Consider the following 25,706-nt stretch of genomic DNA (forward strand, 5'->3'; position numbering starts at 1 on the left):
TAAAAAAAAAACCTGGCCTCCTCTGCACACATGCTTGGCCAGGGGGGTCTGGGGCCTGTCTACATGGGTAATTCCATGAAGAGCAGGTGTGAATTTAAGGCCCACTGGCCATTCCGGAATTGCATCCCCACACGTGGCGTTAGCAGAGTTGCTCTGGAATCGCTTGTAGCCAAACTCTTTGGTACCTGCCCCTCCTGGAAAACCTCGTGGGGGGGAGAGGGGGGGTGAGGGAGGGGAAGGGTGGGGGGGGGTAGCAGGTGAGCGGCTGAGCTACTGGAGGTGACTGATGAGGGCGGCCGCTGCATGGCCACAGGGCTTGGCCCCGCCTGGACTGATTCCAGAACGGTTCCAGACTTTACCTTACTGTGAATTCGTTTGCAAGTGTCGTGAAGGCTGCAGGGGCTCCCGCTCAGAGGGGTGGAAAGCAGCCGCTCAGCTTCCCCCGGGGTGAGACCAGGTGCCTGTGAGCATCAGGCTGAGGTGGTGACTGTCCCCTTGCTGAGCACCCGCTGCGCCAGGGACGCAGGAGCCCCCTGCCCGTTGGACGCAGAGGACGTGGAGCCCCCCCAGCAATGAGCCCCCCCCCCCATGGTGCAGGCTCAGAGCCTGTTCTGGGGCCCTTTCCAGTGTCTCGCCCTGGGGGGCTAGAGGGGGCGAGCTGGGCCGGGGCTTTCACCCAAGGGCCCCCTGGCTGCCCAGGGCCTGGCGGGCGCCCTGCGGCCCTTGGGGACACTAACCCCCAGCAGGCCGCCAGCTCCGCCCCCCCCCAGCTCCAGAAACCGGCCCCCCAGTGTAGAGGAGCAAAGCCAGGGGCTGAACCCAGCACCCCCGCCCCGCAGCTGGTCACCTCGCCCTGCCGGGCCCTGACCGGCCTCCTCTTACAGCTGCCCCGGGCCGGGCCGCCCCCTCCCCCGCCCGCTCGCTCGCTGCCGCCCACGGGCGCTGCGCGGCGGCTCCGCGGGGCAGGGGCCGACCCCCCCGGCCGGGCTCCGCGGCGCCCGGCTCGGCCCGCGGGCGGGGGGCGGGCGGGCGGCGGGCGGGGCCGGGGCGGGGGGCGGGCGGGCGGCGGGCGGGGCCGGGGCGGGGCCAGGCGCCGCGTGGGGCTGGCTCCGGCTCGCAGCCTCGGCCGGCGCGACACCGAGCGCAGCCGCCGCCGCCGGAGCGTCCCGGGGACACGGAGCCCAGCGGCCGCTGCTGCCGCGGGCGGGGCCGGGCCGGCGCGGGGGCCGGAGCTGCGGCGCGTCCGGCGGGGCCCCTCTGCGGGCGCCCCCGGCCCCGGGGCCCTGCGCCGCCCGCCGGGGCCCGCTCGGCCGGGGCGCGGGGCGCGGGGCGGGAGCCGGGGCCGGGGCGGGTCTGGCGCTGCAGAACCTTGGACAGAAGCGGAGCCGCCGCCGGGTCGCGCAGGGCGGAGCTGAGCGCAGCGCCCCGGGCACCGGCCCCCGGTAGGCGGGGGGGCGGAGTGGGGGGCCCGGAGGGGCCGGGGAGCGCTGGGGGGGGGCGAGCGGAGGGGGGGATGACGGCCGGGGCGGGCGGGAATGAGTGCCCGGGGGGGGCTGGTGGGGGTGAGAGCTGGGGGGTCGGGGGCGAGGGCCCGGGGGGGGCCCGGGATGTCGGCCGGGGGGGCGCTGGGGGGGCGCCGGGGGGCGCGGCGGAGCGGGAGGGGAGGCTGCGGCGCGGGGCCGGGCGGGGGGCCGGGATGACGGCTGGGGGGGTCCTGGGGGGGCGCTGGGGATGGCGGCCGGGGGGCGCTGGGGATGACGGCCGGGGGGCGCCGGGGGGCGCGGCGGAGCGGGAGGGGAGGCTGCGGCGCGGGGCCGGGCGGGGGGCCGGGATGACGGCCGGGGGAGTCCTGGGGGGGCGCTGGGGGAAGCCGTGGGGGGGCGGGGATGACGGAAGGGGGGGTCCTGGGGAGAGGGGAGAGGGGATGACGGCCGGGGGGGGGGCGCCGGGGGGCCCTGGGGGGGCGGGGATGACGGAAGGGGGGGTCCTGGGGGGCCGGGATGACGGCTGGGGGGGTCCTGGGGGGCGCTGGGGGAAGCCCTGGGGATGACGGCCGGGGGGCGCCGGGGGGCGCGGCGGAGCGGGAGGGGAGGCTGCGGCGCGGGGCCGGGATGACGGCCGGGGGGGCCCTGGGGGGCGGGGATGACGGCCGGGGGGGGCGCCGGGGGGCCCTGGGGGGCCGGGGTGACGGCCGGGGGGCTCCTGGGGGGGCGCGGCGGAGCCGGAGGGGGGCCGGTCGGGGGGCCGGGCGCCGCGGACCCACCCGGCGTTGTGTCCCCGCTGCAGGGCCGGAGGCGGCGGGCGCCCGGCGGCGCCATGGGCACGGTGCTGTCGCTGTCCCCGAGCTACCGCAAGGCGCCGCTGTGCGAGGACGGCGCGGCCGGGCTGGGGCCCTACGGCGCGGCGCCCGGCGGCCGGAGCGCCAAGGAGCGCGGCCTGCGGCGCCACCCGATCCTGGCCGCGCTGCCCTGGAAGCGCATCGCCGCCGTCTCGGCCAGGAAGAAGAAGCACTCGCAGAAGGTGCAGCCCGGCGGCTGCCCGAGCAGCGTCGCCCACCTCAACAGCGAGAACCTGAGGAAGTCGCTGTCCTGCGCCAACCTCGCCGGCTTCGCGCCGCCCGCCGCGCCGCCCGCCGCCCCGCCGCTCTCCGCGGCCAAGAGCGCAGCGCCCGCGGGGCGCAAGGCGCCGCCCCAGCCCGGCGCCGCCGGCACCCCGCGGCGGGTCATCGTCCAGGCCTCCACCGGCGAGCTGCTGCGCTGCCTGGGCGACTTCCTCTGCCGCCGCTGCTACCGCCTGAAGCACCTCTCGCCCACGGACCCGGTGCTGTGGCTGCGCAGCGTGGACCGGGCGCTGCTCCTGCAGGGCTGGCAGGACCAGGGCTTCATCACGCCGGCCAACGTGGTCTTCCTCTACATGCTGTGCAGGGACGTCATCGCCGCCGAGGTGGCCACCGACCACGACCTGCAGGCCAGCTTGCTGACCTGCCTGTACCTCTCCTACTCCTACATGGGCAACGAGATCTCCTACCCGCTCAAGCCCTTCCTGGTGGAGAGCTGCAAGGAGGCCTTTTGGGACCGCTGCCTCTCCATCATCAACCTCATGAGCCCCAAGATGCTGCAGATCAACGCGGACCCGCACTACTTCACCCAGGTGTTTGCTGACCTGAAGAACGAGTGCAGCCAGGAGGAGAAGAGCCGGCTCCTCATCGGGCTGGACCGGTGAGCACCCCCCGCCGCTGGGACTGGGGCACCTTCCTGGTGCTTTGATTTGTCAGACGCAGGTGGAGGTTGGGCGGACCTTGGAAAGGGCAGCGGGGCCCCCAGCTGGCAGCACTGACCTTGGAACACTGGCCGCCTGCCTTGGCCTCCAGCAGGGCTGCAGCCACGGGGGTGGGTTGGAAGCTGTTGTTGTAGCTAGTGGCTGTTTGGTTTCTGTAACTGCCTGGAGATCCATTGCTCCCTCCACTTCCTGGGCTGTCGCAGCGAGTGCTCAGTGGGGGCTTGGCTGTCCTTTTGCCCAGACAGTATCTGCCGGAGGGATTAGCCACGCAGAAGTCTTCACCCTTGTGAGCAGGCGGCTTCAAGAAATGACTTGAAGGAAATGTTGGCCTTTACTTGCTCGAAGGGCCTGGTGGTGTGGGAATGGGGTAATTCAATGGAGTCTTGAGCATCTGGCATTTCACAAAGGGATCCAATGCTTTAAAGCTGGCGGGGGTTCAGAGCTGCACAAAACTTAAGAAAATTAACCTTAAAAACAATCAGTATCAAACTCCAAAAGGGACTTATTGCATGTAACATGTAGTTAGCTGGGAAGGCGAGTGGGGGAGAGGTGGAATTGCACACACCTTTGACTCTGCATTGGTGGCTCACATGTTTAATTCTCAAAATTCCCAGATTTGGGAAAGCCCAACTTTGAGCAGGCTAAACAGTTCCTCACAGGCTTAGAAGTATCATTCGTGATCAATGCTGCAGCCTGTGGTCTAAGGCGAGTTTGGCATGCTGTCTCACCAGTCAAGGCACCCAAGAGGTGAGGTGGCCAGGTTGGGATTGGTGTGAGACCACACTTTGGCTACTTGGCTATTGTTTTGGTTTGTGACGGCAAATAATTCTGTGCTAGTCAGTAACATGACTATCTGCAGCCCACCCTGGTCCTGTCACGAGTGGTGGCCATTACTCTATTCATGTTTTCTGAACTGCAGCAGTAGTGGTCTGTTCTGATGTGTCTTACTGTAGGGTTTAATGGCACTATCAATTGCTTTCCCTAGTCTACTGGATCACTCTGTGTGGAATGGGGCCTAATTAGCATTCTGCCCACTGCAGCTGCCGTCATGGCCAACCTCTGATGTCAGCGTGCGGGTACAGTGTGTTTATTGAAACGTAGGGGGAGAAGAGGTTGTTAAAATAATTTCAGAAAGAAAAAGCTCATCACCAAGTGGGCAGAGGGGACTGGGCCTTACAGCCTACACTAGAAATATTAATGCATCTTTCCTTGGCTTAGCATCCTACTGATTGAGTTTGATGATGTCATTTAAAAGACCAAGGTCCCTGGTTCTAGATGCTAACACGCACGTTAATGCTACTGAAAAGTGAATTCACTTTTGGGTTGACGCTCACAGGTAATATTATCCTCTGACTTTAGAGCTTCCTACAGTGCCAGATGTTGAGGAAAACCAAGACTAGGGTTTCATTGCATGTAATATGGCTGCAGACACAGACTAGTTAGAAATCTCTATCTGCTTCTTCAAATCCAACAGTAGGTTTAAGGATGCTGGCATTCTGGCGGGGGGGGGGGGGAGGAGAGGGTGGGATTTGTATTTAACTGGGTTAGAACAGATTGTGTTTGCTTCTCAAATTAGCATCAAGCACATTTTGAAATGCAGAGGAACAAAGCTGTGAAATTAAAGGTCTGGATTTGAGAGGAGCTGGTCTTGCAATAGTGAAGGCTGCTGGACTTGCAAATGAAGGGAGAGCTTGCATCGCCTCTAAAGCTAGGCCGAAATCTGAGCCATTAAGAAACACCGACCACAAGCTAACACTTCTTCAGACAGAGCTGGAAAGAAAGGAAACCTGCAGCCACTTGATCAGTGATGGGTGGGAGGGGAAAGGAAGATCTATTAGCAAAAGCAGGGGAAAAATAAATTCTCCTCTTGGTCTTTGTACATATTTGTCTCAGCTCCTTCCATTGCAGAGTTGCTGTTCTAAATGGATGGTGTAAAATGTGGCAATGTGATGTCACCTTGTTCCTAAGGTGGACTGAACAGGTCAGATCCTATACATCTCTTGAGGCATTGAATAACTGACTGGATTCCAGCTTTGTGTCTGGGAGAGGCGTTTTCTTCTCTCTCCTCCCTCCCCCCCTCTATTTATTTTGAAACGAGATTCAAGTTTTGTGAGTGGTTCTGGATTAAGGGAAATAAATGCTACTGTATCATGACATCAATGTGAAATGTATTGTTCCCATTGTGCACTGATCATAAGTATTGTGTTAAGGATCAACTGATATACTTGAGTGTGCAAGCAATGAAATACATTTACATGCTGCTATAAAGAAAACTTTTAGAACAAAAAAATACTAAACTTACAAAAAACCCTTCTTTATTCTTTCATCATTGCTTTGACAGTGATATTGTGCATGCGAACAGAAGCATTGTGTGTCTTCAGCAAACAAAAACAATCTTACAACTGATGGCTGTAAAAATTACACTCATGCACAAAAACAAACAAAAAAAACCCCCACAACACAAAACTAGTTCAGTATTTGAGTTGGCATTTTCTCATCGGAGCTGGGGATTGATAGGTTCTTCTTACTGTGCACAGTTCTTAGGTTAGTTCTGTTCCAACAGTTGTTAAAATTGCAAATGAAAACAAGGAAACAACGTGCCATTTTTTCACTTGAAATTCTTCATAGATGTACATTTGAAACTGCTAATGATACATGTATCTGTATGTTGTTTTTTTTAGTGCAATCTCTTCTGTAGATCTTGGTTGACCAAACTGGTGGGTATAGTTACTTATTAATTTATATTTGTCTCATTCTGTATGTATGTGCGCAGTGTGTTTGTAAGTACGTGTGGTTTATAATCTGACAGACTGTCATAAAGCTCAGTGTGCCTGTAATTTAGCCCCCTTCCCTTATTTTTATTTATTTTTGTACTGTGCTGATGAAATAAAATGCACTGACCATCCATTACATGGAAGCCTTTTGTAGCAGAGTCTTTTGTGCAGCAGCCCATGTGTGTAAGACACCTTTCACAAACGATTCATGCTATTGGAAAATAATCGGATTTGCCTTAACGAAAGAGGGCTTAACACATTTGCCGTGCTAGAATCTTAATCATGTTAAAGTCACTGGGTTCATGGCTTTGCTGGTGGTTGTCGCACAATCTCCTGTGAAGTGAGGAGACTAGAGAGCGCTCTCTTTTGAAGGAAATTAGCCAGACAGGCAGAGGAGAGACATGGCCTTCCTGACGCGGCCCATCAGAAGCCGGGCAAGGATGCCTGCCTCCCTGTACACGTGCATAGGGGGAGTAAACAAGGATAAGGACTGTACGGGTCAGAGGCTGAGGAATGTCCTGAATCATACGGCAAGGCTGTCGCGCTCATCCGGCTGTCCTCCTGCGAATGCAGTTTGGGTCTCTGGTCTTGGTAGTCGCACAGTATGAGAAAGCAAGAGGCTGAATTTGTTTGGCCTCTCAGATTCAGTTTAATTAGGGCAAGTCACTGATAGAAATCCTCCCATTTCCTGTTCTGTGTGATGGTCTCAGACAATGGCAGTTTGTTGAGGGGTGCTCTGGCTGGGTTATTCCCCCCATTTGTCACCTAAATTCAGATAAACCCCAATGAGCAGCAGATGTTGAGAAAGTGGTAAAGAAATGAGCAAGACGGGAAATGAAAACCTCATTTCAGTCCCTAGCTCCACCGAGGCCTGTTTAACAAAACAGCTTCTGTATCATCAAGCCCTATACTAAGGACTCCAGGGCACCCCCCGGAGCAGTGTTCAGCATTTTAACTTAACCAAAGGTCCCACCCAACTGTGCAGGAAACACAGGGAGCTTTGACGGCAGTATGTGAAACATCACTCTTCTTCAATAAACTTTTCAGGGAAAACCCTGCAGAAAAACAAATGCTTATCTCCAGTGTGACTTTTATCTCCACTATAAGAAAGGGAGACCAGAAATATCAGGGTGCAACTAATAGTGTTTTTATTTATTACTTTGAATTATGTAAACAAAAACCCCCAATTACATAATAGCAGGGCTTTTCCCTTTAATATCTTACAGTATCAACTACTTAAAAAAGGGTCATTGCATTATTGCCCCAGGCTTAAAATCAGAATACAATTTAGAAATAATTAATTTATGGGAAAAACAGGGTTATATATATAAACCAGACCAGGCACAAATAATGTATTTCATTTAATAAAGACACATACTTCATCACATACAATATCCCCACCTCGCACTGTTTGAGATTTCCTAAACCCATCCATCATGATTCTATACAACCATTTCGTCGGAGGGATACTGTACGAAAGTGCTAATTAAAACTCTTCCCACTAACGTGGCTACTACACTAGTGATACTGGGGAGGCACTTGGGCAATTACATAAAAAAGCAAAAAGTGCAAATGGAACGGCACAGCGGCTGGGGGGGCGGGCTCCCCTTTTCTTCTTCTGCTTTATAGGGATTAGTGACAAATCAAATCTTCCTTCCTAGCACAAATTACAAGACAGCTTGAGAACTGGCATTCTCCTGCTGAGGAGCTGCGAAAGCCAGGGAATAAGCAGAATGAGAGGTAAAGGCCCCTTATTGATAACCTATCTGCGTGTGCGTACGCACACCCACCCACCACGTGTAGGAGCAATTGCTTGGCTGGGTAGTCGCTTCCTTGCTCCTTAGTGCTCTCAGGGTTTTAGGCCCTGGTAAAGCAGCCGCCAACAGTTAACCTGCATTGGCCAACAGCCATAATTGTGTCTTCCCAAAGGATCGGGGGGAATCCGAAAAGGCCGTGAGAGTCCCAGGCTGCAGGATCTTTCCTTGCCATCCAGTACAGCAAACAATGAGAGTGAGCAGGTGACAGGGTGGCTTTGGAGACTCCTGCTCCTTAATGACACTGGGCTGCTCTCGGTGGGTCCTGGCTAGAGGCCATGCGCTGCAATTGTGCGATGTACATCAGGGGGAGGGACGGAGCAGCCATAGGAAGGGGCTATGCCACAGGGACTCTGGCAAACACAAAACGGGAAATTAAGCTTGTCCTAATTAAACACAGCTCTGTAGCTTCTCTCCTCTATTCCAGATACCACTTAACCTCAGAGTCTCCCTAGCAGTGGCTGGGCAGAGACACTGTTGTGACCCACATACCCTCCCCTCTGTCCATAGGGTGGCTTTGCATTCACTATGGAGCTGGATTGCTACCATGCCCTTGAATAGGGGAAGTGCCTCTTCAGGCCCCTCCCCCCTGCTTTTTTTGGGCTGCTAAAACATATAGATCTGAGAGCTAAACAACTGCTACAATGAGGCCAGGGACTGGAGGTCCCTAAAATGGGCTCATGGGGACAGTTCCCCCAGGCAGGCCTCGTACAGCATGGAAGACTGGAATCCTGACCTGACCAGCAGTGCCAGAATTGAAGAGCTATCGTTGCAATAGCCCCATAATGTCCCTGTCTCCCCCATTAAAGTACCACGGTAGAAGCCTGACATACCATCCACTGACATTAAATAAAAAGCTGGTTAGTAATTCTGGAGGGGACAATGGAGAGATGGTAAAGACCGCACCTTATTGAACCCAGTGCCCTATTACCAACCTGGAGCACGGAACACAAGGGTACGGTGGCCAGACACATGCAGGCTACGCACCAGCTGGTAAGTATGATGCTAACAGAAAGGCCAGAGAGAGGAACAGAGGGGGCTCCACTGGCTTGTGCTGAAGGTGTCCAATGCATGGCTAAGGAGGGTTTCTATTCAGCTGCAGAAGAGGAAGTCTCTCCATTTAAGAACAGGGTTTGTGGATTTCCCTCTGTGCTTGGACGGAATTGCCCAGAGGTAGTGTTCACGCAGTGCAAGACTTGGGAGCTGTGGGCTGGGTCTCCTCAGACTCACCGCTCCCATGTTTCCAGGGCCTCTGCGCAGACTCTGGGAAGGAAACCTCTCCTTAACCGGGCAGAGAGCTCAGCTGCACTGCACCAGGTTGCTGGGGCTGAGAAACCACATGGGTCATGCAAGGAGAATGCAGGGTGGGAATCCGGAGGGTTTAGGAAGCAGTTACCACTTAGGAAAGACAACAGCTATGCTCTATACAGCAAAGGCAGCTTAAAGCCCTCCACACCTTTCATTCCACCTCCTTGATGCTAGCATAGCTTTCCCATGCCCTCCCTCCTCACAGGCCAATAGACTTCTTACAGGAAAAGCAGCAGGCTTATTTTAGAGATGCATTTATAGGTACCCGCAACAGTCACATCAGCTCTGACGGAGAGGGGCTGGGAGGAGTGTGGGATCTGTGCCTTCCCTCAAGGGAATCCAGCCCTTTGCAAATATGGTTCCCTTCTTAAGGGAGATTTGGTCTTTCCAATTCAACTCACGTTACTGCTGGACTCCTTTTCCGAGCCCTAGTCTTTGGTCCCTCCAACAGAGGCTGTAAATATTGTAAAATTGAGACATGGAGATAAACTCAGAGGGGAATATGGGAGAGGGTTAGAAAAGTGAGGGGGAAGGGAGGAAGCCAGGCGTAGCAGTGCCCATAAGTAAATGCTCTCGGCTGAATAGCTCAGAAGCAGTTTCAGGAGTCCAGGCCTGCTAAGCTGGGCACATCCGATTGGCTATTTTAAACTCTAGTGGATGTGGCAGAGAAACTTTCTCTTGTATTTGGGCTGGATAAACCTCTAGCTTTAGAGATCTGTTTAGGTGCATGACTGCAAGTCACAGCTAAGCATTTCTAAATTAATTCGCTTGAAAAGTTCAAGGCACAGGGAGGGCAACCGAAGCCCAGGTCTGTCTCCTTTCCCATGCTCCTTTCAAGGCTCTCTGCTCTAGTGGAGGGGATGCTAATTTCCTGGCACACAGAGGATGAAACCTGAACGATTCTTGGTGAAGTCTGGCTGTGTCTGGTTGATCCTGGTTTCCACAGAGACTGTGCATTTCCTGCCATGCATGCTGCACTGGACTGGATTGGTAACACTGACTTGCAGATGGCGTTTCTCACTGTTGGGCAAAAAGAAAACAAGCGCATTAAGAGATGGAACCAGAAACTGACTAGATTACCTGCTGAAGAGCCTTTGCCAGGACTATTGTGTAGTTACATGATTAGCAACAAGCTTCCTTGACCCGTTAGCTCCTCTGTCACCATGTCCAATGCAGACCTGTGCAGGTCACCTCAGCAGCAGCTTTGAGGCCCCTAATCAGAACAGCCATGGAAAACAACAGCTAGTCACTTCCTTTTCGCTCGATTCTATCAGAGCAGACAGTGGACTGACCCATTAATCGGAGCACAGAGCTGATCTACACCGTTCTAATCTGAGAATGGCTCCCTTGGGGGTGCAGCAAGTCCCCCTATACCTATCCCATTTTACTTCTAATTTAACTCTCACTCAAATCTCACCTGTTTGCATGGAACACTCCAGATATTTGTATATAGAAAAAAGGAAGAGCTCTCAGGAAAAAATCCTGCCAGGGTTCTCCCACCATGTCATGCCTGTTCAGGGGATCATGCTGAGCTGATCTCAGTCCAGTCCAGACAAGAGTCTGCAGTACAAAAATCACCAGCACTATCAGTATCCCCTTTGTTGCAGGATTTAGCAGAGAGGCCAAGAATGAACCAGAGATAGGAAAATTATGGCATACTGGTTAGAGCACAGGGCAGGGACTCAGGTGACTTGGGGTCTATTCCTGGCTTTGTCACTGGCCTGCCAGATGACCTTGGGCAAGTCACTTCACTGCTCCACGCCTCAGTTTCCCTATCTGTAAAACAGGAATAATGATATGAACCTCATTTGTGAAGTGCTTTGAGATCTATGGATAAAGGCACTAGAAAACCAAGGGATAATTACCCCCTGTGAATTTTCTTTCTGGTACTCTGCATGTCCAACATGTGAGGTGTGCCCCTTCTTCCCGGGGCATGGAGGCAGACCAATAGATTTTGGCTGCATTTAGGCACCAGAACCAGCCCTTCCTGGAATTCGCCAGCACTCTCTGCCCCATAAGCCATGCAGGAGCCCCGACCACCCGCTCCTAGATATCACCAGATCACTAGCTTCCAAAGCTGACAATGTTTTACCCAGAAAGGTGAGCACACAACCACCGAGTAGAGATACTTGTCACAGAACGTTGGGGATACAAGAACTCTCCCAGCTTTTTAATTCTAAACTCTGCATTGATGTAAAAGACCATTCAGTACAGAAGCAAGTATTAAGACTCCAATGCAAAAAATGCTCCCTGGACAGGGAGGACAGACTGTTGGGCATGAAGACCAAGTTCTCTCTCCTGTCCCCTCTGTGCCGGGTGGTCAGAGCTGTGGGATGTACAAAGCAGTCTGTACGTGTGGAAGGAGAATCCCAACCACATCCAAAAGGAGGAGACCCTGCCTGCTGTTAATGCAGCACATTCTGCAATGCCCTGGTGTTGCTCCTCCCATGCTTTGTCCATGTGTGGCTCAAGGCCCACATCGCTGCCTTACAGGAACTCTTCTCCCGGGCAAGGTGCCTGATCCCCTTGGAGAGTAGTGGATCTGCCTGAGGTCTCACAGGCCCCTGCAATGCTTTTATCCCTGTTGCTCGATGCACAGACCCACAGGATATGCTGTGCCTCCATTTATTTTTTTGCAGGGGACAGCCCCCATTGGCTTTGCTTCTCTGAGACTGGGGCTCTGGCTTCACCACCTCTTTCTCACTGTGCTTCTCCAGTCGGGCCAAATGAGTGTAGAGGCTTCTTGGAGACCCTGGGAGCCATACAACCAGCAGAGGTTTGCTGCAACTCAGGCTTGTGCTCTGGGATCTCGTCTCTGCGAAGAACCTTTCAGATGGCTTGTGGGGCAAAAGGCCCAGAATGAGAAAGCTGCATGTTTGGAGGGACTTGGGGGAACAGAGTCTGGATCCCATGACATTTTTCAAAGTGACGGTCTGCTCACCTGCTTCCCTTGAGGTGGGTGGCTGTGCTGGAGCTTAGAGGCTGCTCCGCCCATGTCAGGAGTCACGTCTTTGCGGAGTGCGGGTGCGCCGTCCCCACTCGTGGTTGTCATGCCCTGGCTGTGGCACTGATGGTGGCATGGCTGGGACATGGTAGTTACAGGCGGCTTGTTGAGAGTGACGAGCTAGCCCGAGGGCACACAGCCCCAGCTAAATTTATACATTCTTTGCTTTCTCCCTCCCTCACCCAGACTCTGGGCTAGGTTGGAGCTGGAGTCAGCCCCCAGCCCTGGAGACTGGTGTCCTCTCTGGTTCTGTCACTAGAGAACCTCACTGGAACTTTGGGGGGCAAGCCCGCCACTTGACGGAGGTATGAACCAGTTTTGAACACTAACCCATATATCCTGGTTGGATGAAATTTCCTTCTGGTGAGAAAGGAGAAGCTTTGGGAGGGACCTCATGGATGTGGGCCCATTGCAGAGTGTCCTGCTTGCCCAGGAGCTGAGTTAAGGCCTGAAAGGAGAATTCCTGATGAATCACCCAAAAAGACTTTTTGCTTTCTGTCCTCTGAAATGAAGTCCTTGACCTGGCCAACGTCTAGGATCGTTCCCAGGTGGGGAAGTGCTGATATGGCTAAGGATGACTCTTCTCTATGCTAATCAGGACCCTGTGCTTCTGCAGAATAGAGTCTGTCAGATAGGCCTTGAAGGGCTGCATTCTGAATGTGGGATTAGATGAGAAGATTGTCCAAAAACGATAAATCTAGAACCCTCTCTCTCCGAGGTAGGACACAAGCGCTACTAGGATGTTTGTGACTATTCAAGGGAATTTTCCTGCAGTGGCATACCCTCTTTCACTGTCTCCAATACCCAGTGGTGTGAAGTGGTGAGCTCGCCCACACACCAGAGAATCTTGGAAGCCTCCCTATGTTGGGAGATTGTTTTGGATTTAGGACATCTGATGTCAAGTGAGGAACTCTGGCTGGAAAGCCTTCCAGAAGAGCCCTATCTATAGTTCCAGAGCTTGCTGAAATCAGACCACCTACCTCTTCCAGGTTTGCAATCTCTTTGCTGCTCTCTGTAGGACAGACAGCCTCGAAAGGAGGAGTTAAAACCAAAGGAGGGCTTTTGTAATTCTTCCTGGGCTGATCTTAAGGAAGAGATCTCTTCGCTTTCTCCACTCCTGTCCCCAGTACGGAGGGGAGAGTTGTGTGCCTGACCCAGCAGTTTGGCGAGGACCAGGCCCTCTCAGTGGCCAAGGATGCTGCCCTCCTCCTTCGCAGGGCTGCAGGGGGATCGAGCATGCTTGTGCCTCAAGGCTGCCCGGCGCTGTGCCTGAGGAGCTCCAGCCTGTGGAGCACTCTGTGCCATGGAGCACTGCACCACATGGCTCTGGCTGGAACGTGCAGGAGCAAGAAGGGCAGCTGCAGCAATTCTTCCTGTCCCCTCAGCCATCGCCCAACTGGGGGAAGTGGATGAAGGTGTCGGAAGGAGCTGGACCTAAAAAGACCCCGGAATATCAGCCTTAAAAACCAGTTGCTCCTATTCCCAAGCAGGCAAGTTTTCCAATTGATTTGAAGGGTTTAAAAAGACTCCCCGAAGCCCTGACACAAGCAAAGCCCCTTGGTCTGCTTCTGGCAAAGACTGCAGAGGGACAGAATTCCAGGAAGGGGTGGTTCTGGTCCCTGCCCACAGCCAGCATCTAGTTGTCAGCCTCCACAGTCTGTGCCAGGAGCACACCAAGGGACTCTGCTTGAGACAGGGCCTTGGGGAGCCGATACTGAGTGGGTTGCAGGGGAGGGTGCCTGCAAGGATTGTCCATTAGTTCCCCTGAGCACGTCACTTTTTTATTGAAGTACAGTTTGGGAGAAAATAGAAAAAACAAGTATATGTTTTTAAAAAAATCAGAGATATTAACATGTCAAATGACTAGAACTGATCGTCACTGAATCCTGCCTTTATACACTGAGCACCCACCCATGCACCGGACAAATGATACATCAAACAGGGCACTGCCTGAGATCCTGAAGGATGAGAGATCTGGATTCATTCTATGTGACATCATTGCACATGTCACTTTTGGCCTTAAAACCTATGAATCTAAGAAACTGATTGGTCTGACCTCCAGTACAACGCAGCCCAGAGAATTGCACCTCGTGATTCCTGCAGTGATTCTGTTTGAGTTAGAGTGTCCAATCTTCATTTAAAGACTTTTAGTGACAGAGAATCCACCAAACCCTTGAGAAGTGGTTTCAATGGTTACTAATCCTCACTTAAAACCTTCTGCCTTGTTTCTAGCCATTGGCAATTGTTAGGCCTTTGTCTGCTAGACTAAAAAGTCCCAACCTAGGCTATTAACCCCTTTGCTGCCACAACTTCTGTTCAAAGAGGATTTCCCCAGTGCACCTGAAAGAGCACCTTGTCCCAGGAACCGCATGAGTTAGAGCGCACCCATGTGATTAACGTGTGAATGACTTTTTAAAAAAATATATAGTCATTCTATTTAGGGGAGTCACATTAGCAGGACAACTGGAAGCAGCACGCAAACGGGTATTTAATACTTATTTAGTCGTGACTCAGTGAGAAGCAGCTGAAGTCCCTACTTAATTTGCTATTTTTACCATGGCTTAGCAGAACCAGCTGTACAAAGGGAAAAGCCAATCAGAGGTTCCAACAGACTCTCGCCAACGTGCGCGGGGAAGGTGGGTTTAACAGGAAGCAGTTGTAGAAAAGGAGAAGGGCTCCTGACTTTCATTCTCCTCAGCTGTATTCCTCAAACCAGTAGGGTAAGACAGGCTATTAACAGCTATCAGATACCTTGGCCTCTAACTCTGTGGACCCTCATGGAGGAGCAGCCCACCCCAAATGGGGCAGAAGGACTCTCATTAGCCCTCCTCTCCACGGGAAAGGAAGGATGATTTTGTGAACAGGGCTCCAGGCCTGAGAGTCAGAAGACCTGGGTTCTATTCCAAGCTCCATCAGAATTCCTGCATGACCTTCAGAAAGAGACTTAGCCATCCCATTCCTCAGTTTCCCCTATGGAAAATGGGGATAATGACACCTATCTCAGAGGGGTACCATGAGGCTAAACTAACAATTGTTCATACAACATGTTGCTCTGCTTGGATGAGAGAAACCAGAGAAGCATACTCGAGACAGATTCCTGTGGAGTGCTCGAAGCAGCTGGTTTTGGTTTTTTTTTGCAGCCCAGTAAATTTTTCCCTCCCAGGGATCCAATCTGCTCCGCTCCCTACAATAGCAGTCCCCATGAAATAGTGTTTCCAGCCTTTCCAACTGGCTTCACACAAATGCTTTCAGATCAATATAACCTCCTGGTGATGATCACGAATCCTCAGTACTTTGGCTGGTATTGTATGGTCAGAAGAGACTGCAGGCTCTTCCAGGAGACGTGTGTCGGGAGGAGTCAGCCAAAGCATCCACTTTTGTGAGTCCAAAGAAGGACTGTCCAACCCCATCCTCAGCCTCCCTGCTGGGCAAAGCAGCCCTGAGAATCCCCCTAAAGCAGTACGAACAGGTCAGTGTGCCAATGCACCAAGGCTCTCAGATAATACTCCAGTGGTCTGTCAATATGCTGACGAGTAAGAAGGTGAAAGAAATGTCAACTTGGTTTTCATTCCATCCATCAAAGCAGCATCACACCTGTTATGGCAGTGGCAGAAAGGGGAGATGACAGATGCTAGTAGCCCTGAGGTAAGATGGTATATTCACGGACTTGAAAGGCAGAAAACAGCTGTCTGCTTTAGCCAAAAAACCAAAGCATCTTCCAGAGCCCATTGGTACAACTCGAATTTATCAGCATGCATGTTATTGACTGATCTAAATACTGCATACTAGGGCACGGGGGAAGGTAAATCCACTATTCCCCAGTCTCCTGCAGGCTCTCAAAAAGAGAGGAGAGACTGAAATGGAGATCCGCTGTAAGTCTTTAGTGGTACGGGTGGACAATGCGATTTCACAGGCTAATGCAACACCTAATGAAAATACCCTTTGGGGTGGCTGGTGTTTGGCAGGTCAGATTGAGCTAGGACACAGATGTTATCCAGGCTAGTGAAAGTTCTCACTTCCACAGTCATTCTCTGGCTAATGGATTAGTCAGTCCTTCAAATAGGAAAGCCTAACTCTAAACCCCATGCTTCATTTCTCCCAGCCTTCCATAGTAATAAAATAATTCACACATGAAAAGCTCCAGTAAGACGGAAGAGAACTCACACTAGTAAAGCTCAAATTTACAATCTGGCAATACAGAGGTGAGGTCATAACCCTGTCTCAAAGTCCATCCTCATTTCAGTGCTTCCATGTTGGCAGCATTTTCAGTGATTGAGGAATGCTCCTGAATTTGTTCATTATTTAAAAAAATAAATCACCTAGTCCATAGACAAGTTTTAGAAACAACTGTGCTTAATAAAATTCCCTTGTGTTCTCTAGTGTTATCCAAGGACTTGGAAGTGCTTTATAACTATCCCACTCCACCGGGGGGAAAACAGGTGCAACATAGAGAAGTCAAGCACCCTGCCCAAGCTCACACAAGTCAGTGGCAGTGTCAAAAACTGAACCCGGGCCTCTTGACTCCAGTTGTGTGCCTTATTCACAGGATCCTTCTGTATCTTTGGCCAGTGAGAGAGCACATAACTCATCTGGGGCTCAAACATTAGTTTACAATTGTGAAGTACTATATGGGTGCTAATGCCATAGTCTCTGTTTCATTTGGTTCAAGTCAGGCCACTGGACTCAAATATATCACATATAATTACTGAAACCTAGTTTCTTAGTGAGAATGACTTCAAAGCTAATATCCTCTGCTCTAGGTAACTGAATTAACCTCTACTTTGTGTTCTCAAGGGGAACTGTAAAGCTGGCGCAAACCAAAAGCCGATTTAAAGCTACGCCTTTCATCAGAACCCACTTTCTGCCTTGCATCCATCCTGCAACTGTTCTCCATTTCTACCACTCTCCATCCATGATCAGCTTGTGCCTGCAGAAAGCATGTACCCCAGAGGTCAGAGAGCAGGAGAAGTGGCAGATTTCACAGCCAAGAGTAGGCTGATCATTACTGTGCACTGATCTGCAAGGAAAAGATTGCTCCAAAGCACCTTCTTCTGGGTCACTATCCATTCCACAGGCCTCTTGGACAGTTTCTCCCTCAGATCCTACAATTTCTGTACACCAAAAAGAAAAGGAGTACTTGTGGCACCTTAGAGACTAACCAATTTATTAGCCTCTAAGGTGCCACAAGTACTCCTTTTCTTTTTGCGAATACAGACTAACACGGCTGTTACTCTGAAACCTTTCTATACACCGTGACTCCCTTACTAGCCAACATACTGTGACAAAAGTCTGTCCCAAAATATCTCCAAACATCGCTAGTAGAATTCTGCTCCACCTTTATGGAATTAGTTCTGGCTTTCAGCCAGCTCCTTGAGTGGCTAGTTAAGGCGGGTTTGGCCGTGTACCATGAGGTTTAACTCAAGTGTGGATGGAAGTAATACCATGGCATTTTCTTCGCCATGAGAAGACACTGCTGATAAGGAAGAAGTGTAGGATGCTGCTGCTGTGCATCTTTCACCTTTTGGGGAATAAAAACAATGTAGTTATTGGAGAATGTGAGGGGAATGCAATTCCCTGAAATCTGGGCATGAAGTAATCCTGCATGAGTGTGAAGGAAGAAAGGGAGCTCTCATGGGCAAAAGGGAACAAAACCAGCAACGTTCCAGCCTTGGCAAGAAGACCACAAGATAAATTTTATCTTTGGAGTCAGATGAAGGTCTTGGTGTTTTGCGAAAACACTGAGGTCCTTCTGTATAATGGCAGACAGTATTTTTGGATAGAGACACTCTCTTTCGTCACATCTTGGCAGTACAAGTGACAGCTACTGATCTCGGCTGGTTGTGTGAGGGCTTTCTTATTTCTATTTGGATTTAATGGCTCAGTGAACTCTGCAGGATTCAGTGACTTTTCCTGCATCTGCTCCAAACCATCATGGCATGCAAAATGACTTCCCTTCATCTTTGCACTAGCCTCTATTGCCTTGTGCTCATTAGAGAAACTAATGGCAAAGAGAGTCAATTGCTCTCTGGATGAAAGCACATATATGTACCATATGAGTAGTAGCTGTATTTTTATTTAAAGATCAGATTCTAAACTCAGTGTGTGGTTGAGACTATAGCGTACAGAAAAGAGGTTTAAACTTCTTAGGCGCCTTGGAATATTTTGGGGAAGAGGGAGCCTACGTGGAAGGGATGGGGCTCCATTTTAATGAAAGTGAAACCAGATCGCTGGCATGTGAAATTAAGGTTTTGACTGAGGGTTTAACCTGGGAGCTGGGGAGAAAACAGACATGAGCCAAAGAGCACATAAATCGGACAGAGATATCTGTCAACAATGTTAATAATACAAAGATATCCAATAAAGGGTAGGAAACAAAACTGAGCAAGAGCAGGGGTAGGGAAAGATCAGATGAAATTTCTGTGTGAACAGCAGTGTCAGACTGAGTTAAATAAAAAGAGGAACATGATAAAATGAATGTGAGAAGCTTAAAAGCAAAAATAGGTGAACTAGAATGCGTGGCCATGAATGAAGCTCTTGATATAACAGGCATTATGGAAACATGGTGGAATAACAAAAAATAAACGAGCTATTGTAATTCCTGGCTATAAACTATACAGGAAGGACAGACTAGGCCACAGAGACAGGGGAACAGTGTGGTGTCTAAAAGATTCTATAGAATTAGCAAGATAAAAATTCTAAGTGGAAAACATCACACAGCTGAATCCGTATGGATACAAATTCCAAGCTGAAAGAATATAAATATCCGAGTAGGACCATTCTACGGGCCTCCAGACAGAGAAAGAAATCGAGTGCACAATGCTCAGAGAGATACAAGAGGCAGCAAAGTCTAACAAAATAATAATAATGGGGAAAATTCAACTACCTGCCTTTAAGCTAGTCAAAAAGCACAATGGGACAAAGTTTAGAGAAGCAATTCCTTGACACCTATAATTAGGTTCAATGATCTAGAGGAGAGGGAAGGTGTCAGAACATGATAGTGACACTGAACTTCAGAGAAGGAGAGTCCAATATAGTGAGGGAGCTAGTCAAAAAGGGCTCAAAGGCAAAAGTAAAGGAAGTAAAATCCTTAGATGTGGCATGAATGCAGCCTAAGGAACCAGAGTCTTAGAAGGCTGGCAAACCTCTGGACAAAAAAGGAACTTGGAAGGCAAGGAATGAGCCAGTCTGGCTTACTAAATAGCAAGGTTGGGAGGTTATTCAAATCAGAGTTCCTTCAAAATTCAAAAATGTAACCCCAGGGAAAGAGATAAATAAGAGCAGAAATACAGCAGGTGACATGCAAGAGGGAAATTGGGAGAGCCAAGATGGATTTCAAAGAGCAGATAGCTAAAGTATATCAGAAACAGGAAGACTGCAAAAGAAGCCCTGGGCCTGCTGGTTCACCAGCAGGGAGCAATTAAAGGAAGATAAGGACATTGCTGAGAAACTAAAGGACATCTTTACAAAAGTCTTCACCACAGAGAATGTTGGGAGAGCCCTACACTAGACCTGCTCTTTTCTGGTAATAAAGATAAGCTGCTATCAGAGTTTGAGAGGTCAGAAGAGGAGGTTCTGGAACAACTGACTATTTAAAAAGCAATAAAAGTCACCAGGCCCAGATGGTCCATCCGAGAGTTCTAAAGAAGATTAAATATGAGGTCACTGAGCTACTAGCAAAAATATGCACTATAATTAGAAAGAGCTACTGTACCAGAGGACTTGAAAATAAAATAATATACCTGTATTTAAAATAGGCTCCAGGGGTGGTCCAAAAAATTACAGACCATGAAGCCTTATATATACACCTGGTAAATTGGTTGAAATCATAGTTAGAAAGTGGCATATTCAGACACCTAGAAGGTCATGATACGATAGGGTCTAATCAGTACAATTTCTGCAAAGGAAAATACTGCCTCACTAAGTTATCAGACTTCTCTGAATGTATTAGCAAAGTAGAGGAAAAGGACAAGGGGTTGACATTTTAAACTTTGAAGAGTCCTTGGACAAGTTTCCATAAAAGAGGCTTGTAGTCATCATGGGAAGTCATCAAAGTATTGCCATGCATCAAAATCTGGCTAGGAGATGGGAAACAAAAACTAGGAATAAATGGCCAATTTTAATCATAGCGAATGGTAAACAGTGGGTGTCCCCCTTACAGGGTTCTAAGATAACTGCATCAACTTAGGAAAGAGACCTGGTCAAGGCTGTAGACAGCTCAATTAAGACCTCTGCTGAAAGTGCAGCTGCAATTAAAAAGCAAACAAAATGTCAGGAAACAATAGGAATAGGATTGAGAATAATATGGAAAATATTATGCTGTTGTATAAGTCAATAGTGCAGCCTTATCGGCAATATGGCATGCAACACTGGAGGGGATTCAGAGAATGGTGATGAGAATGATTCAGGGCATGGAAAAGCTTCCATGTGAAGACAGAGTGAAAAGACTGGAATTGCATACCTTAGAAAGAAGTATGTATAAGAGAGGACATGCTGAAGTATATAAATAATAAATGGTCTAGAGAAGGTAGACTGGGAGCTTCTGTTCTCCCTGGCTCATAACACAAAAACAAAGGAACAAATATAAATATAGTGAAACTGAAAGGTGGAAAATTCAAAATTGAAACAAAAATACTTTTTTCAAACAGCATGCGAATAGATGGTGGAACTCTGTTATAGGATGTCATTAAGGTCAAAAACTTAGCAAAATTCGAAGGTGGACTGGGCAATTTTATGGATAACAAGAATATCCAGAGTTAATACAGTTAAAGCTAACAAAAAATTTGGAAGGGATATAAAACATCTTGCCTCAGAGCTAAAGCCAATTTCTAGCTATAAGGGTTAAGATGTGATTTTTTTTAAAGGGGGGAGGGGAGGGAATTGTCCCACATATGACTCCTGTGGGATTTCTTGCACCTTCAGAGACAGAATATTGGCTAGTCTGGCTAAAAGGAATTCCTGTGACAAAAACAAATTCACAAAGACACTGACTGTGACAATTTAACAGTGTCACACCCATTTGAACAGATACAAGGAACTCATGGGAACTAGTGGTCTTTTGACACTGAATGTGATTTCTTGATGCGCAGTTTGTTATGTATGTATAATGTTGTGTTATTGAGATCAAAATACGTGATGGCTCATCTCTAATGTAACCCGATACTTAAGTGAGAAGAGAAAGGGCAACTCAGGAGAGGCACTCTCTGAGCTCACCTCAAATGTACCAAAAATGGCCCAGATACTTAGTTGTTTTTTTCCATGTATCTATAGTACATGGCATCTCCAGCCCCCTCATCTGCTTGATTATGTAAAATATAGTCCTCTGTGTTGGCATTGAGGGGCATGAATAGTCTCACATACACATACCCCTTTATGAATATTAAATTCTGGTGAAAGGTGTGGGATTGACAGCCCTGTTGTCTAAAGGGCTCTTGCGTATTCCCAAAAGAAGTACACAGCACAGTTAACAATGGTGCAAATTTTTCCCCTCTGTTCTTTCTAGGGACAAGTAGTTAAGAGTAAAATTTTCAAAAGCTACGTGGCTCTGACAGTCAATGAGACTTAGATTATTTTAAAATTTTCCCCACATCTCCATAGCCCATTCAGTCCTTAGTGTCTTTGTTGAGACGGCTAAAGGAGGCAACATTTAGGGGCCAGTGTAATGGTAGATTTTATGACACAGATCCTTGTCCATGTGGAACTGGACTGAGAAATCAACTCATTTCACAATCATAGCCATCAGGTAATTAGTAGTGTTTGGTCACTACCACCTAGACTGGGATTTCAACAGGCACCAAAGAAGTGAAAGGTTATATGTCCCATTAATTTCTCACTTATAGGTAATTTCTCACCAGCTTGGCTCCTGGGGATGCCAGGACTTCCAGGGTCTGCAGCAACCCACCAGTGGACTGCCCTAGAGCTGGGGCTACATCCCCCCACAGACATTTCAATTTTTTTGGATTTCATTCCAAATCAGAATGAAACCAAACTTCAGAAGAGTGAAATCCTTGATGAGATGGAATACTTTTCTTCACCCAGCTCTAATTAAAATACACTGGGTAGTACAATAAGGCTTACCAGCCCACAGGAGGCTAAAGGATGTGACTGACTGGCAGTCAACTACCTTGATAGATAACTTCATGTCTTCTTTTATGCAAACTTGCCAGTCAGAATAAGGGGACGATCTCAACCTGTGAAAGCTGTAGTTTCTTGTTTCAATATCATCCAAACCAAGCCACCAACATCCTGTCTGACATTGGGTTTTGTATCATTCTAAACTTCTCCCTTGCTCTCTTTAGTTATAAATATAAGTAGTAAGAAGCCGTAGATAAGAGTGGAACAACAGAATTCATTTTTCTGGTCCAAACCACTCCTCTCCACTCACTCGTTAAATGCAACTAGGTGGCCACATTTGTTTTTGACTAATATTGTATACGTAATGTTTTGCCTACTCTGAAAGCACGCACAAGGCTGAATACACATTCACACACAGGGTTATGGTGACATCCTAAACCACATAGAGCTTTCAAAATCTGCCTTGTGAAATGCTGCTTTGAGCTTTCACAGACAGAGAGAGAGAGAGAGAAACAGGATGTTTTAACAAAAAGTTACTGGATTTTAGAGATAAGTACTTGCATTTTAGTGCCTTGCTCCATAAAACAATATTAGCTGACACTTGGTGTTAATGTGAGTGAAAGCTGAGAAATGGATGTGAGAATAATAAAAGGAAACTGTATCTGAATAAAGGAAAACTCGTACACAGAAACTATATTTCCATTGTGGACGAGCAGAGTGGGTCCTTTCAGGCATTTTAATGCCAAGTCAGGTCAGCTGGGTTCAAAGTGACCCTAATTGGCCCTTCTGCATGGTGTGAGATTTTCTACCTGGAGCCAAGCAACACCTGAAGCTGTGTAATTCCTTTCTGTCTTTGAAAGCAGCAAAGAAACTGTTTCCAATCTGAGCTTTGCTCCCTGATCAGGCAGGTAATCTCAGCACCATAGGAAGTGGATTTGGAGCGATCTAGAGTTGAACCATCATGCTAAAAGCTGTAATTGCACATTGACTTCCACCATATGAATACGTGGTACAGTATAGCATGATTGTACGCTTTGGAAGTGAGCTGTAGCTCACGAAAGCTCATGCTCAAATAAATTGGTTAGTCTCTAAGGTGCCACAAGTACTCCTTGTCTTTTTGGACAAATACAGTACCTTCCATCAGAGAATTTCAAAGCATGCCGCAAATATTAATTAATTCCATTTCTCATTACAGATAGAGTAGGCACAGAGAGTTTAAGTGGCTTGCCCAAAGTCACACAGCAATTCAATAGCAAAGCAAGTAGCAGGAACACCAATCTGCTGGCTCCCAGGCCAATGCCTTTATCACAAGGCTCTTTCCTTTTATTCATGTATAAGCTACAAAAGTCACTTGTTCACTCTGTAGCTTGCTCTTCCTGCTGTCTAAAGAACTGTTAAACTACTTCTGTTTCAGACAGTGGTACTTAGTCTATCATGGTGGCTACAAGAAATATAGAACTCCACCATGCGTTCATCTTAGAGGCATCACAGGATGCCTGCGTCTGAAGATGTTGAAGACAGCAGCTGCCACAAGGTTGCAATGCTTTTATGTCATGTCGAATCTATGGTAGAGCCATCAGTTTTATCTGCTTGAACTTAATGCCAGATGGCACCAAAACCAAACGAACAGACAAGACAACTGTTTTATAAATTCTGACGTTAAGTTTCATGATGCTAGAGAGAACGCCAAGATGCTAGAGAGAACTAGCCAAAGGATGCTTACCTGGTGCTTAAAGAAAAGGAGGACTTGTGGCACCTTAGAGACTAACCAATTTATTTGAGCACAAGCTTTCGTGAGCTACAGTTCACTTCATCGGATGCACGTAGCTCACAAAAGCTTCTGCTCAAATAAATTGGTTAGTTTCTAAGGTGCCACAAGTCCTCCTTTTCTTTTTGCGGATACAGACTAACACGGCTGCTACTCTGATACCAGGTGCTTGAAAGTCACAGCACTGTTAAATATTTGCAGCTATTCCAAGGAAAACTATGATTCACTTGCTTCTGGGCATAAGATGACCACCACGGGGATCAGGAAGGGGGATGCCCTGTCCTCCCCCTTCCCATTACAGCACTGGAAAGTTTACCTTTGCCTGAAGCCCCAGGCATTGGTCACAGCCAGAGGCATGCTACTGGACTAGCCATACCAATGGTCTAATCTGGTGAGGAAAGTGACAGAATACTGGAATAAGGCAGACCAACAGTCTAATCTACTATTGACATTTGAATAGGTTGGGAGGAGGGAAGACGACCTCCGCAACAGTAAGGATCCAGTTCCTAATCCAGCTGTGACGGACAGATAGCATGCGCTGCGATCCCCATGTAGTTCTGCAAACCGCTTTGGAGAGCCTCCTTGAGAACAGGGTATAGATGTGTCAGTAACACAGGGGCAGTCTTTCAAAGCAGGCAAGGTCAAGCTACAGGAGAGCACATCTGAAAAAAACTCTTACTATACCTAGAGGAAGCATGGACAAGGCATTTCATTTCAAGGCAGTCCATGGATGGAATACGGGACTGCAAGCATAGGGAATGAGGAATCACATAATTTCTCTTCCCCTACCCCCCCTTGTAAACTTTGATATAGAAATCAAAATGGAATATGATCAAACTTTATTGTGTAAAATTCAGGAGGGGGTCACAAAGAGCCTAGATAAGCCTCACTCCGTCATTAAACTGAGTCAAATGCCTCATATGCTAAACTGCCAAAATGTAAGTTGAAGCAAGGACCTATCCTTATCGCTATCTCTAATCTGACTGGCAGCAGAGAGAGGCACAGTCAGATGGGAGAGATTTACTTTGGGAACCTAAGATCAGCTATAAAATATACCCTCATCTCATTACCACACTTTGGTTATTAACAGAAACTGATCGCCTGCCACCCCCCAGGTGCACATATGCTAGGTACAATAGAAGTAAAGGAGGAATTTCAGTCAGAATGTTCCACATCTGCAGAACATAAAGGCAGTGTTATGCTGAGCCATTTTTAAAATAGTACATGCCTTTTCAGACACTTACTGCTCGCTGCTCCTGTAGAACTAAAGATTCAGCTATACACTTAAGATGAAGTATCCTGTATAGATTTCCTGTTTCCTGGAATATCTTCAGCACATCAGAACGTGACATAATTTAGTTCCTAACAGATGAGTGTTCAGTGGAGCTGGTCAAACATTTTTCTGTTGGAAAATGTCATTTCATTGAAGTTGACAGGTGCCTCAGCAACACCTTGATTTTGAGGTTTTGTTAAAAAATAAACAAATCCAAACTCAACACTTCAAGAAGGTTGAAATGTTCTATTTTGACCTTATCAGAATGGTAGGTATTGATTTTTCATTTTGAAATTATTTTTATTTTGAAATAAAATTTATAATATAAAGAAAATAAAAAAAAATCAAAAAGTCAAAATTGAAACAAAGTGTTATCAATTTTTTGGGGAAAAACTCTGTTTTGCAGAAAGTTTCA

General features: G+C 48.8%; 2 protein-coding genes across 14 annotated transcripts in view; one reads left to right on the forward strand and one right to left on the reverse strand.

The window, feature by feature from the left end:
* The first annotated feature begins 1,349 nt into the window (after positions 1 to 1,349).
* The window catches only part of CDK5R1 (cyclin dependent kinase 5 regulatory subunit 1), a 67,251-nt gene continuing 42,894 nt past the window's right edge, over positions 1,350 to 25,706 (forward strand). For 11 of the 13 annotated variants that reach the window (XR_013344633.1, XR_013344635.1, XR_013344636.1 and 8 more), the window contains exons 1-2: positions 1,350 to 1,442; positions 2,287 to 3,218. Coding sequence is in view for 4 of the 13 variants with exons in the window: in XM_077806566.1 (XP_077662692.1) it covers positions 2,317 to 3,218 (902 nt within the window). In the remaining 9 variants the exon portion in view is untranslated. Of the gene's footprint in view, positions 1,443 to 2,265; positions 6,197 to 25,706 lie in introns of those variants that run through there. The other 2 variants (XM_077806570.1, XM_077806567.1) reach the window with 2 other exon arrangements.
* The window catches only part of MYO1D (myosin ID), a 375,367-nt gene continuing 356,900 nt past the window's right edge, over positions 7,240 to 25,706 (reverse strand). The window contains exon 22 of the mRNA XM_077806564.1: positions 7,240 to 10,195. Within this exon, the coding sequence (XP_077662690.1) occupies positions 10,039 to 10,195 (157 nt within the window). The 3' untranslated portion in view covers positions 7,240 to 10,038. The remainder of the gene's footprint in view (positions 10,196 to 25,706) is intronic.

The sequence above is a fragment of the Eretmochelys imbricata genome, chromosome 27 (genome assembly GCF_965152235.1).
Source record: "Eretmochelys imbricata isolate rEreImb1 chromosome 27, rEreImb1.hap1, whole genome shotgun sequence".
NCBI classification, from domain to species: domain Eukaryota; kingdom Metazoa; phylum Chordata; order Testudines; family Cheloniidae; genus Eretmochelys; species Eretmochelys imbricata.